This window comes from Lactuca sativa, chromosome 7 (genome assembly GCF_002870075.4).
Source record: "Lactuca sativa cultivar Salinas chromosome 7, Lsat_Salinas_v11, whole genome shotgun sequence".
Classification (NCBI taxonomy): domain Eukaryota; kingdom Viridiplantae; phylum Streptophyta; class Magnoliopsida; order Asterales; family Asteraceae; genus Lactuca; species Lactuca sativa.
This window is the reverse complement of record NC_056629.2, coordinates 41,183,221-41,198,758: the sequence shown is the minus strand read 5'-3', so window position 1 is coordinate 41,198,758 and position 15,538 is coordinate 41,183,221. Positions and strand designations below refer to the sequence as shown.

Here is a 15,538-nt window from a genome sequence, read left to right as displayed (position 1 = left end):
AGAAATATAAAGTGAAAAAGAATTAAAGAGACAAGTCGCATGAACAGAATCATCTTGATGTTCCTTGATGATACCAATGCTTTTGTCAAAGGAAACTCAATTCTTAATTACATAACATATATTCAAATAATTAAATTGACCGACATATATAAGAGGGGATTGGGTCATGGAGAAGGTTGAAGGTGGAAGATTGTATTACACACATCGTGCTTTAAATAAAAGCTAGAGATTTTAATTTTGACAGTTAGCGGGTAAACTTGTAGGGGAAGATTTTGTACATGTGTTATCGGTTTGTACTTTAAAGTTTTTTGAAATGGAAATGATTTATAAAGCTTAAGAGACACATTACAAAACCAACCAAGCAATAAAGAAGCAATTCACGAAGAAGGCTTAGGTAACCCCATTATTATTACTTATTAGGTGTTGTATCTTTTTTAAACTCTAGCTATTATTATCTAAATTTGCGTCTAACATTATGTCAGGAATTAGAACAGATCTAAAATCTGTTGTCCAAGAATAATACACAGCAAATTGCACACACACAAATGAGACAAAAAATTATGAATTTTAATTTATCTAGTCTTTTTTCATAAAAAACATTTAAAATTAAAAAAATAAATAAATAAATAAAAAATGGATTTTTGTTCAGTACACTACATACATGTCTACGTTTAAATCTAGGTGTTGAATGTATTAAATCATGTTTTCTTCAATCAGATTTACTCTATTTTGATCTAACTGATTGGTTACAGAGGAAATCAACCAAACATTGAATGGAAGTGAAGTCTGGAGCAGTGGATCTCATTAGGAATAATTTGAAGTCTCTACTTGAATGTAAAGAAAATGGACAGGTTCTACGCAAACAGGCGCCACCATCAATTTACATGGTTCCTAGTGTGGTCCAAGATCTGAGCCCAAGTTCTTTTACCCCTAGGGTGGTCGCTATTGGACCTCTTCACAGACATGATGAACATTTGCAAGGATTTGAAGTTCAAAAAATAACTTATTTAAATAATCTGTTGCATCGTTTCTGTATGGTGCCAGAGCAAACATTGAGAAAATGTGTCGAGAAGGTGATTGGTTCAATAGATGAGATCAAAGCATGTTATGCAGTGTCGACCACCTACGACGATTTGGAGCTTGCTAAGATGATGGTGATAGATGCTTGTTTCATACTTGAGTTCATTCAGAGTGTTTTAGTGGGGTTATCAGTTGGGACAAACACATTGATTATCGGATCAATACGTAAGGACATGCTACTGATAGAAAACCAAATCCCGTATTTTATTCTAGAAGACATCTTCGAGTGTACTGTTTTAGCATCTGGACAAATGACCTCACTTACCATGTATATGAGTGTATTTCTACGTCCTTACTACTTCCCTGAAGGAAATGTAGTAGTCCCGGATGCTTCCGCTCCTGAACATATTCTTGGCTTTTTACACAAATATTTCCAGCCTGCGGAACGGATGCCATTAAATCCCTGGCCAAGTATAAAACGCCACTCAGCAATGGAACTGCATAGGGCAGGGATGAAGTTCAAGCCTTATGAAGATGAAAATTGGGCACTGGCTATGGAACTGGAATTACCCTTACCTTTGTTTCCATGGTTCCATGATTTCATTGCCATTCCCCAATTTTCATGGTTCCGACCACCTACTCTGAGGATGCCAAAAGCGCGTATACATGATTCCAGCGAATTGATTTTTAGGAACCTCCTTGTCTATGAGCATGTTAAGTTATATCATGAGAGATATGTTACATCATATGTGTGTGCCATGGATATGTTAATCAATACTCCAGAGGATGTTGCCCTGTTGGTAAAATCAAAAGTCCTTGTAAGTTTATTTGGTTCGTATGAGGAAGCTGCAGATATGATAAACAAGTTATGCAAAAACATTCCGTTCAAATTGTATTACAAACAACAGTGGGAAGAAATGGATGTCTACTACAATAGTTACTGGCCTAATACTCTTGCAGGGTTGAAGCGTACATATTTCAATAATCCATGGAATATCATTGCTCTGTTTGCTGCATTTGTCCTGTTTGCTCTTACTGTGGTTCAGACCATCTTTACCATCAAGGCCACAAATGGGACCAGTGTAGCTAGTAACCACTAGATTTATACTGTTTTTTTTTTTCCTACTTTAGTTGTAATCGCTTTTACTTTTATGCATTTTCTTTCTTTTTCCTCTGTGTAATCAAGTCTCCCACATTCATCATGTATAAGTTTAATATGTCCGCTTTAAACATTTTCCTTTGCTATATGCTAGCTACTACGTACCAACAATGAGTTTCCTGACGATGCCTTTAATTGAATGACAGGAATGATGACTAATCAAATTGTTGCAATAAGTTCCTTGGATATCTACCTATATCATAATCTCTTGTGCTTTTTTCTTTTATAATATTTCTATTTTGATCTTGTTTTGAATAATAGAATTAGGTAATGCTGCTACGATGTTTGAAAATGTTCAATCAAAGCTTTTGAAATGTTTTATAGAAGAAATTGGGGGCTTATGGTTGTTGGGTTTTTAGCCGATGAGTAGAAAACCCACATTCCTATTGGCCCATCTTCATTTATCCCATGTATATATTTAAATTTCAGCCTTCCTTTCAATTATGTATCGGTTTTCAGCCTTCATGGGTGATAACATAGAGAATTCCGGAGTTTATTCATTTCCTGGTTTTAAAAACTCACCTGCCGTGTTCGGTCATTTCCTGAAGATTCACTGGTCAATTTGCTTTAAATTTTTGACAGCAGTTTCCTAACATCCATACGAAGGTTCGTTGGTCACTGCTTCTGTTTGATGCTGGACTACAACAATTGTTTGTTGAATATTCTTATAGAATGAAGTAAATTTATTTTCATGAGAACAAACCTCATTTTTACAATATTAGTCATTCTTTAAAGAATGTGAAATACCATATATATATATATATATATATATATATATATATATATATATATATATATATATATATATATATATATATATATATATATATATATATATATATATATATATATATATATATATATATATAAGGTTAGGTTCATGTGAGACGGCCTAATATTGTGAGACCGTGAGACGCATTTTTTTATTTTTTTTATTTTTTTTTTATTAATTCAAGTTCCGAAAATAATATTTAAAAAAAGAATTTTTGGATTTTTCCATTTATTTTGCATTTTAAAATTATTTTTTGAATATGTACAGTGTAATATTCTATTAGAATATTTAACGTATTTATCAAAAAAAAACGGGATTTGCTTTTTATTTTTATTTAGTTAATTTAAGTTCTGAAAATAATATTTAAAAAAAGAATTTTTAGATTTTTTCCATTTATTTTGCATTTTAAAATTATTTTTTAGAATATGTATAGTGTATTTCACGTATTTTAAAAAAAAAAGGGATTCTTTTTTATTTTTTTTTTATATTTTTTTTAGTTAATTCAAGTTCCGAAAATAATATTTAAAAAGAATTTTTGGATTTTTCCAATTATTTTGCATTTTAAAATTATTTTTAGATATGGTCTCACGGTCTCACAAAATTAAAATGGTCTCAAATGAACCTGAACATATATATATATATATATATATATATATATATATATATATATATATATATATATATATATATATATATATATATATATATATATATATATGGAGATGATCAAATGAGAACATCTAAAAGGTTGATAACGTGAGAACAGTTTTGAACCAATCAATATATAAGGGCATATTAATAACTGTATATTTTAATTAAATTAAAATTAAATCAAATTCAATCAAATTCCCTTAAATTTAGGATCGCTTACCAAAAAACAAAGAAATATTCAATTCTTTATTTTTTTATTAATGTAATATAAAAAACCTTTTGAGTCAAATTTATTTAAAATATTTTTAAAAAAATCTTAAAAAAATCATTTTATTTTCCTATTTCACGTTTTTGTTTTTCAAAAAAATGAATAGAAATCCAATTTCAAATCAATACACTTGTATTCAGAAACGAAATGTTTCTTCAAAAAACCAAATACTGCTCCAATCGCAAATGAATACACATCAAATTACAAATAATTCAATGCCTTTTTCATCAATTGAAATGAATACACTACTATTGATAAATAAATACAATCATTTATACATTAATACACTTCTATTCACAAATGAATATACTATTATTCATAAATGAATACACATTCTATCATAAAATGCATACCTCTAATCATAAATAAATACACTCATTCACATGAATACATTAAAATTCATAAATACGTACAACCATTCACACATGAATACATTGTTATTCATAAATAAATACACTGTTATTCATAAATAAATATACATTCTATCATAAACAAGTAGAATACCCTTATTTAACAGAACATGCAAAAACCTTCATAAATCTGAATTTGAAACCTTTTATCAAACAATCCCTTCACATCTTCAGAAAAACATTTCTCTCTTTCTTCCTTATAAACCTCACCATCTTTTGAAATTAAAGGAAGCCTAGTCTCAGAGCAGCTTGAAATGTATTCTGATTGAAGGAAGAACAATTTCATTTTCCTGTGTCGTTTAAGATGGATGTCCGATTGCAATCTTAAGAGAAAGGTGGAATGATTTCATTTTCGGAAATGATGAATCTAAGTTCTTGAAACAATAATGTGGGTGTGAGATTATAACTTAAGAACTTTAGATTATTTGACAATAAAATAAGTGAACAAAAGGTTAATACAACATTTATTTAATTGTCTTTCAGAAGTACAGGATGTCCAAATTCATCCATGAATCATCCAAAGGCAAGTTTAATTGGTTAAACCACTCCAACCATCAAACTAAACCAAACGACCAACAATTGATGCTACAATTGAAATGAAATAAGCGAACAAAAGAAGGAAGGATTTCACCTGTCTTCAGCAATGATGAATCTGAGTCCCAAATCTGGAAACAATAGCTAGTTCGAAAGAGAAAGGCGGAATGATTTCATCTTCTTGTGTGTTTCAAGATGGATATCCGATTGCGATTTGAACCAGGTACTCAACTCCCTCTCAGTTTTCCATGAATCGATTGGAGGTCCGATTGAGATCGAATTACAGGAGGCCGATTGGAAATCTACTTGCAGGTCTGATTAGGGCTACGAAAATCGAAGGTACGATGGAGGTAGGCTAACAGATGAATATATCTTGAACATTGATGGGTTTCTCATCTTGAATCGAAGATGATGATGGAGGTTAATGGTTAAACCTGATGCTAGTGATGGTGGTGGATCAATGATGTAGGGCTGCGCAAAATTGGTGGCGTAGGGATGAGATGATGATGATGAACAGATGGAGATGGTGGAGGCGTACCTAGGTTTACAGAGAGATGAAGAGAGAGACGGTAAATGGAAGGAAATAGTTGAGTGGTTAAGGAATTATAGGAATTAACTAACGGTGGTATAGGTCTAATTACTATAATACCCTTATCACCATTTAAAGTTACATTTTAATACCTATAACTTTTAGAATTTTACATAAATTGCTCGTTTGATAACAGCCTTAGATTTAATTATTTAAATGGCCCAGATGTGTTCTCGCGTTCTCAACCTTTTAGGTGTTCTCATTTGATCCTACTCATATATATATATATATATATATATATATATATATATATATATATATATATATCGACATTGACTATTTAATTAGAATAACAGAATACCAATTTAACCCGTAGGAATCATGTACCCTTTTATGCGTTGGCATGAATATTTATCATGTAATATATTCGCAAAAACAATGTATCTTGTTTGATTAGAGGAGACAACTATTTGATGCTCATCATTTATTATAGAAGGAAGTTATATGACCCTTGTTCTTTGGCTTCTAAACTCCTCACGCAAACAATCATATAAAATTCCTGAATGCTCAGATGACAAAATGTTCTCTCTCTCTCTCTCTCTCTATATATATATATATATATATATATATATATATATATATATATATATATATATATATATACACACACACACACATAAACATTTACTATTTAATTAGTATAAGAGAATACAAACTTAACCGGTACGAATCATGTACGCTTTTATACTTTTCTATGGGGATTTATCATGTAAGAAAATCAAAAAAAAACAATGTATCTTATTTGATTAGAGGAGAAAACTATTTGATGCTCACCCTTGTGTCTCTACCTCCTCCAGTGTTTCTTTTGCGAGGCAGTCAACACCTAATTGGCTTATTAAATGAGAAAAAGGGTCAAGGATGACGAAGATGGGTGAAATAACTCACTGTAAAATCGATTTCATATTCAAAATTGATTTCATATTGCATTTAGGTTATTGGGTTTGAATCTTGAGAGATCGACGGCAGTTGAATCTTGACATATTCGAAATTGATTTCGTCCTCTAATATGTCTTCGACTTCTTAATCGATTTCTTCTGTTGTTCTTGAAGAGAAAACCTAGAAAATAGATTGTTTGTGTGTGTATGTGTATGTTAAAGTGCAAACCTAGAAAAATGAGTGTGTGATTCGAATTTTATGTGTATGTATGTGTTAAATAACCAACCGAAATATAAAGAACATGTGTACATCTTCATCTTCATCTAGGTTTCCGTCTGAGCATGTGAATGGGTTTCCAAAAAAAGAAAAATAGATCCTACTCAAAAATATGAACCCTTGTGAATCGTTTTCCAAATTTTATGTGTGTGTATGTGTTGAAGAAGTCGGTTGTGTATTTTTCAAGAATAAGAACAAACAATTATGTAGAGAGAGAGAGAGAGAGAGAGAGAGAATTTATGTGTGTGACCATTTTCTATTATATATATATATATATATATATATATATATATATATATATATATATATATACACACACACACAATCAAGAAAACCTCATAAACCCTAGGGTAGTGAAATGACAAAAATGCCGTTCACTTAACGGTAGAAAGTTGACGAAGTGATGCATAATGACAAAACATCAAATGTTTTGAAAGCACATGGACCATATGTGAGGTTTTTGAATTTAGGGACTAAACTTTAAATTTCGTAAGACCATAGTGACCATTAATGAAGTTTTTTTCATAAAACAATTATCAATTAACGGATATTTAAATATAACAAAACAAACTTTCTCTCTAGAAACTAAGTTGTTATTTTTGCATCATAACACAAAAAAAAAAAATAGAAACAAAAAAGTATGTTACTATTTAGCATGAAAACGGACCAAATTTTCTTTTCTTTTTCCATCTGGTCACAAAAATAGACAAAGAAAAATACGATTAGTTTACCATTTCAATGCACTGCAACACCATACCAGACATCAAAAGTTATAACGTTGATCAACTTAATTGTCGACAATTGTATTACATTATTACCTATATGGTCTTTTAAAATTACGAGTACAATCATTTTCTGGTAAAAAAATAAACTATGATAAAGTTGACTCCAAGCAACCATGACTGATTTTATAGTGAAATATTTTCATAACCATTATATTATAATTGTTTATATAGTAAATTACTAAAATCATCCCTATGGTTTGGTCAAAATTTCACGTTTGGTCCCTAACTTTCTTTTCTTGCACTCGGATTGTCCCTGTGGTTTGATTACATAAAGTTAGGGACCAAACATGTAACTTTTAGCAAACCATAGGGACAAAAATCACAATAAAAACAAACCACAAGGACCCTCCGAGTGTAAAAGAAAGTTAGAGACCAAACATGCAATTTTGACCAAACTATAGGTATGATTTAAGTAATTTACAACTAAGCTAAATTAGCATCATCAAAGTTCTATCCAACTGAATCATTAACATTCTGAATGGCAAATATCATTGGGGTTACGGTCAAATTTCTACTTGATTGTGAAGCTGATGGAAGGGTTCTACGCAATCAAGTTCCACCATCAATTTACATGGTTCCCAGTGTGTTCCGAGATCTCAACCCAAGTTCCTTTAACCCTAAGGTGGTCTCTATTGGACCTCTTCACAGACAAGATGAAGACTTGCAAGGATTTGAAGTTCATAAACCAACTTATTTACATAATCTGTTGCATCGTGTAGGTTCTGAGCCAGAGAAAACGTTGCAAAAATGTGCATCGAAGGTGATTGGTTCAATAGAAAGAATCAAGGCATGTTACGCAGGGTCAACCACATACAACGATTTGGAACTTCCAAAGATGATGGTAATAGATGGTTGTTTCATACTCGAGTTTATTGAGAGTATATTGGACATATCATCCGAGAGTAACATGTTGCTAATAGAAAAGTAAATCCCGTTTTTTGTTCTTGAAAACATCTTTGAGTGCACTATTTTAGCATCTACACGTATGATAAGGCACTTACTTACTGACACTATCCAAGTACGTCTAAATTTCTACAAAGTCTTTGAAGGAAATTTAGTAATACCCAATGTCAGCCTAGATTCCACTCATGATCATATTCTTGGCTTTGTACATAAACATTATCAGCCTGTAGAACCTATGCCATCAGTGTTTTCATCAATTCCAAAAGGCCACTCAGCCATGGAATTGGATAGGGAAGGGATGAACTTCAAGCCTAATGAAGATCAAAATTGGGAATTGGCCATGAAACTTGGATTAGCTTTACCTTCGTTTTCATGGTTCGGATGGCCTACTCTGAGGATGCCAATTGTGTGTATAAATGATTTCACTTAATTGATTATAAGGAACCTCATTATATATGAGCAGTCTTCTGATGTTAAGAAATATGTTACATCATATGTCTATGCCATGGATAGGCTAATTGATACACCACAGGATGTTGCCCTGTTGATAAAATCTAAAGTCCTTATTAATTATTTGGGTTCGAACGAAAATGCTGCAAATATGATAAACAACATTTGTAAAGAAGTTATGGTCCCAGATTTCTTTTACTATCAACAGTGGAAAGAATTGGATACCTACTACAATAGTAACTGGCCTAATACTCTTGTAGGGTTGAAGTGGACATATTTTAATAGTCCGTGGAGTATCATTGCTCTATTTGCTGCTTTCTTCCTATTTGCTCTTACAGTCGTTCAAACCATCTTCACTATCAATCCCAAATAATAGTCAATCATATACAAAATTGTTTAATGGTAAATCATGTGTAAAAAATATATAAAAATTATATTTCTTCAAATGAATAGTAAATTATGTACAATGACTACATGTATATAAAAATGATATTGCCTTATAAAGTCATTTTTCTAGACAATAGTTAAAAAAATTATGTTGAAGTTTTCTAGTATTTAATAATTTAATACATTGAAAATTTTATAAAAGTTTTCAAAAAATTGTAGTTTTTACCTTTTGCTGTCTTTTAGGTTCAATAAAGCCGGAGGTTTTGTTTAAATTTTACACTTTCGCCATTTTACCCAGTTTCCGAGGTTATGGTAACATGAATAGGTAACGCGCCGCATCAACGCTGACTGTGCAATTTTGGCTGATTTGGACCCTGATTGTGCACCCTTAATTAAAAAATTGTGATTGGTTAAAGACACTACCGCCTATGCCTCATACCACATTAAGCACAAACAAATTTCCGGTAGGCTGCGACTCGTCTTGTGATTATATGTCCAATCATTTGTATGTAATCTAACATCTTGATTATTAGTAATATTAATACTTAACAATTATTTTGATTATTATTATTTATTTGTATTATATCTTTTTATATATGTATATATACACTTTCCAATGTATAAATATACTTTTAAAGCTAAAAAAATAGTTTTTTAATGGTATAAATAACTTCTAAGGTATTTAAAATATACGTTAATATGGTCTACATTGCATAAAATCATTTATGTTTTTATACATGTTTAGAATTCATTTTTGAATGTAAAAAATTTGTGTTTGATTGTATACATATGTTTTCAAATGTATATATATATATATATATATATATATATATATATATATATATATATATATATATATATATATATATATATATATATATATATATATATGTTTAGAAACAATTTATTACATATTTCTACATTTATAAAGACGTTTTTAAACATTTCAAAAGATGTTTTTATACTTTATAAACTTGTTTTATATGTATAAAAAATGTACTTATGAACAGAAAATCTTATTTATAAAGAAACATATACATAGAAAAACATATTTATAGATATTATGTATTTATAAAGGTCCAAAAACGTTCATTATGTAGTTAATGATAATGATTCCAGTTTTTGATTTTTTGGTTTTATATTTTAGAATCAATTTACTACTTCTATTCTTGAAGCATGAAGCATGATCCATGTCCAACCCATTCATGAACTGTTAACTGGCTTGACTTTCTTATTTAATTTAAACTCTTTCATGTTTTCTATATTTTTTCTTGAATTCATCCAAAAAAAAAACATTAGTACCAATTCAACTTGTTGAATTAACGACATGAAATTATCTCAAAACCACGTATCTATTAATTTAGAATTAATAAGTAAGGGATGTACTCAATTAAGAAATCCAAAAAAATAACTATTTGATGTTATATGTTAAGTTGTTTGTGTGTAAGTGGTCACCTTCTCATTTAAAGTATTAGGCAAATGGTGTCTCCATTGACAAGGATGTTAATGATCAAAATTTTGACTGTTAAATATTCAGACTAGGATCATATGGTGTGGTCTTGAGTAAATATCCTATGAAATCCATTTTTTTTATATCTTATTAGTTCGTGTAGTTTTTAGTTTAACAAAATATCCTTGTTTTTTAATCCAAATATGGTTGGTGGGCTGGAAAACAAGTACGTTTTCCATTCCACTCCATTTTGGTTTTGTTATTAGAAATTGGAATGGTGTGTGTATTTGAATTAAAAAGTAGAAAAAATACATACATGAGCTTGTTACTTTCATGGTTGGGATGTTTTCAAGGCTTCTGGGTTGAATATGAATGAAGATACGATCAAGGAATGGGTTTCTAGAATGTGGAAGCCTTTGACAAGAATTATTGTTCTTTCTTATACATTTTTACTCGTTATCATTCTCAACCATTCTTTTTCATTCTTTTGACTTGTTTTTTAAGGTCATAAACATGGGATAAAGCTTGTTATTTGCATACCACTCATTCTCACATAATTCAATTTCATGACATTTATTCTCACAGAATGTTATGATCAGTGACATGAATGCAACAAAGATAAATGACGCATGAAAGGGGGCATGACGATCAACAACCTGAAGGCTGGATGATGGGTTTTCAAGAAAGGGCACTAGATTATCTTCTCTTCCTACTCCTCTTAGTAAACAATGAAGAGGTCCACACCCTCTAGTTACTTATCCACCTTTTGAGAAGCAAGAGATACCTATAGCAAATTCATTGTTGTTGTCAGCTCCTCATTGATCCATAAAGTTTAAGCAACTGTACATTATTTTCATTCTCACGAGAATGATATATTTTCAATTGTAAACTATCTAAATCCTTATGAAATTACAAATTTTTATATCTAAATTTTAGACTCTTCTTTTATTTTTCTGAATTATTATTCAAGAATGTTCTTTTATTATTTCAAGAATATTGAATTATTCTTCAAGAATGTTAGTTATGCACTTTCAGTTAAGCATTATTCTTCGAGAGTTTTAAACTATTCTTTAAGAATGTTCAAATATTCTTCAAGAATATTTTTTATGTTTAACTCATTAATGTCTTATTCTACAAGAATGTCAGGTGAGAATATCATTCTTATTATCACGTATGAAGCTTTAACTTAAAAAAAATCAATTCTTAACCATTTTCATGACATATATATATACATATATATATATATATATATATATATATATATATATATATATATATATATACAGATAATCAGACAATTTCATAGGTAGTCTTATAGATCTACCAAACTAGCATATCAAACTAGTATGCATATCTAACTCACACTCATCATATCAACAACTACCAGATAATCAGACAATTTCATAGGTGCGTTCGACCCTAAGTATAGTGAGGGAAACTCACCTCACAATGTCGAACTGAACTGAAAAGATGGGGCTCTCGAATCACGGCTCCAAACTCAAACACCTACAACCACCATAGGACTAATTCCATTAACACCCAAATTACAAAAATACCCTTAGAAGTCAAACTTGGGCAACCCTTGTCAGAGTCAAAGTCAACAATCATGGTCAACATACCATGTTGACCCAACTCGTCAAGTGCAGCTCGTAACTCGTCGAGTTCCTTCAAAACAAAGAAAACCGGGAAAAACCCTATCTAACTCGTCGAGTTATCTCATCAACTCGCCGAGTTTATTCAGAATCCAAAAAGCGGGAAAACCCGACTCAACTCGTCGAGTAGACCCTGAAAAATGCGCAGTCAATAAACTCTACACGACGAGTCGGAGCCTTCTAACTCATCGAGTTGCCCTGAAAACACATATATATGATTTTAAATTCATACCTGGAGATTGGGATGTTACAACTCTCCCCCACTTGAACTAGGCTTCGTCCTCGAAGCCTACTGCAGTGAAAAACTTTGGATATTGATCCTCCATCTCTACCTCCCGCTCCCAAATCCACTCGGATCCCCTCTGATGTTGCCACTATACCTTTACGAAAGGTATCTCCTTGTTATGTAGAATCTTCACCTTCCTTTCCAAAACAACCACCGGTCTCTCTATGTAGTTCAGGCGCTCGTCGACCTAAATATTATCGAATGATACAACCGCCTCTTCATCCAATACACACTTCCGCAACTACTATATATATATATATATATATATATATATATATATATATATATATATATATATATATATATATATATATATATATTGTTAGGTTATTTTGTTCTAACTATCTATTGTGTGCATGTAGGATTAATTCTGGACCAATCATTTTAGTTATTTAAATAAAGTAATTAATGCATATTACATGTTGAAGATATAATGAGTATTAATTAAATCTTCAACATTTAATATACATTAATTACTTTCTTAAAATAATCAAAATGATTAGTCGAGATTCAATCATACATGCACACAATAGATAGTAGAAACATTTAAACCTAATTATATATATATATATATATATATATATATATATATATATATATATAAAAAAGAAGCTTTTTTTTTATAAAATTGATTGTTTTTATATCAATTAAGAATTCTTAAAAGATTGCGATTGTTAAACATACGATTGGCATAAAAAATCAAATTTCATAAGCGGTAAAAATAAAACTTAATTCTTAGAGAATGAAATGTATTATGGTTTTTTACTACTACATAAAAATAATACCGCATAACGTAAATTTATATTTAATATCCCCTCTCAAAATCTCAAAATCTATATATATATATATATATATATATATATATATATATATATATATATATATATATATATATATATATATATATATATATATATATATATATATATATATATATATATAGGGAGAGGTTCAAATAAGAACCAAAAAAGATTAAGAACTCTAAGAACCTCCATTTTATAGTTATTAAACATATGAATGCTTATTAAACATTTAAAAATCATCTTTTATTGTCCTTTTTAATAAGAAAATGACAAATTCATAATTTTACAGTTTAATATTTTCATTCGCATTGTAACACAAAATATATATATTACATAATTTCATATAGTCCATTTACAATCTAATATACAAAATTCACAACTTAATATAATTAATTTTACAATAATTCAAAATTTCAAAGAAGTCAAACACAAATTCTACTATCACCAACCACTACAACACATTGTCACCAAACACTTGTGTCACCGTTGTAACCATCATTTTCTTCCAAATCCGATTTGTATACAAAATCATGTATTAACAACTTAAATAGTATATTCACAGTTTAATAAACTTATTAATTCACTAATTTAGAGTTTAATGCAAAACAATTATAAAAACTGTTACATTCTTACATATTTATACAAGAAAAATAATACAACCATTCTTAAATAAATAATTTATATTTTAACGAAAAAAATAAATAAAACGTTCACAACTTAATACAGTCAATTCACAGTTTAATACAGTCAGTTCACAGTTTAATACACAAAATTCATAGATTAATACAATAAATTTACAGTTTAATATACATAAATGTTATATTTTAACTTAAAACTTATATGTATACCTTTAAATATGAAGGCTAGTGTTTCTTTTAAAGTTTAATATAGTTTATATTTTATACAATTTATTTAAATTTAGAGAAAATCATATATGTGTATAATGATTCTTTTTTTTTTAAACACAATTTTTTTTAAAAAAAAAAATCATAGTTTAATATAGTTAATTCACAGTTTAATATTGTGAATTCACAATTTAATATACAAAATTCACCATTTAATATAACAAATTCACAGTTTAATACAGAAAATTCATAACTTAATACAGGTAATTAGTAACTTAATACAGTCAATTGTCTCTTTAAAATAAAACTTAATACAATCAATTCATAGTTTAATACAATCAATTCACAGCTTAATACATAAAACTAGTAGTTTAATACAATAAATTCACAGTGTAATACAATTTAATACACAAAACTTATATATTTACAACAATATTCTCAACTTAAAACTTATATTTATACATTCGTATCTGGAGGCATTTGTGTATATTAAAATATGAATTTATTATATTAAGTTTTGAATAAAATTCACAGATTAATACACTAATTTCACAACTCATTTACACATAAAATTTAGAATTGGATAAAAAAAATCAGAATTTACAGTTTGATGAAACATTTCAGACACTAATTCATAGCTTAATTCCATATTTCAAACACTAAAATGCACAACTTATTGCAAAAAAAAAAACAAAAAAAACAAAAAAAACAAAAAAAACAAAAACTAAAAAAAACTAAAAAAACTAAAAAACTTAAAAAACAAAAAAAAAAAAAAAAAAAAGGAAAAACAAAAACAAAATTTATAACATAATACACGCTTCAGACACTAATTCAAAACTTAAAACAAAATTTTAAACACTTATTCAGAACTTAAAAACTTACAGATCTCGTTGAGTCATTTCATCAAACACCTTGTGTGCACATTATTTCCAGATCTGATGTGATTTACAGATCTAAGATTGTCATATTCCTTAGAGTCTTCTGATATTCAAGATCTGATCTTATTACCGTATAGATCATTATCGAAGCAGATCTGAAGCAACATGAAGACGGTGTTTGGAGGAAAAAACGAAGGATGTGGTGGAGATAAGCAGAAGGAGGAGGAGGTGTCGGTGGTGGAACATATCTGATATGTGGAGATGCTAGTGGTGGTGTTTATGGTGGAGCAGAAGCGAGAGGAGTGAAAAGAAGTCGCGGTCATTGGAAAATCACAGATATAGAAGATCTGGTGCAACGACGTTCAGAAAATTGCAGATCTGAAAGATCTAGTGTCGCGACAATCAGAAAAACATTGAACTGGAGGTTGTCGGATAATTATAGATATAGAGGATACAGAAAAATTACAGAGCTGGACATCGAGAGTGGCGGAGGTGGTGGAAGAAAGACAATGCAAGGACGCGACAACAATCTTCCAGCAGTAGT

At 29.7% G+C, this 15,538-nt stretch overlaps 1 protein-coding gene and 1 pseudogene across 1 annotated transcript; both read left to right on the top strand.

The window, feature by feature from the left end:
* Positions 1 to 365: 365 nt before the first annotated feature.
* LOC111880725 (putative UPF0481 protein At3g02645) lies at positions 366 to 2,295 on the top strand. The gene is made up of 2 exons (XM_023877143.3): positions 366 to 394; positions 753 to 2,295. The coding sequence occupies exon 2, from the start codon at positions 774 to 776 to the stop codon at positions 2,118 to 2,120; it is 1,347 nt and encodes a 448-aa protein (XP_023732911.1). The 5' UTR covers positions 366 to 394; positions 753 to 773; the 3' UTR covers positions 2,121 to 2,295.
* A 5,555-nt stretch (positions 2,296 to 7,850) lies between these two features.
* On the top strand, positions 7,851 to 9,066 carry LOC111880757 (putative UPF0481 protein At3g02645; annotated as a pseudogene).
* Positions 9,067 to 15,538: the final 6,472 nt, after the last annotated feature.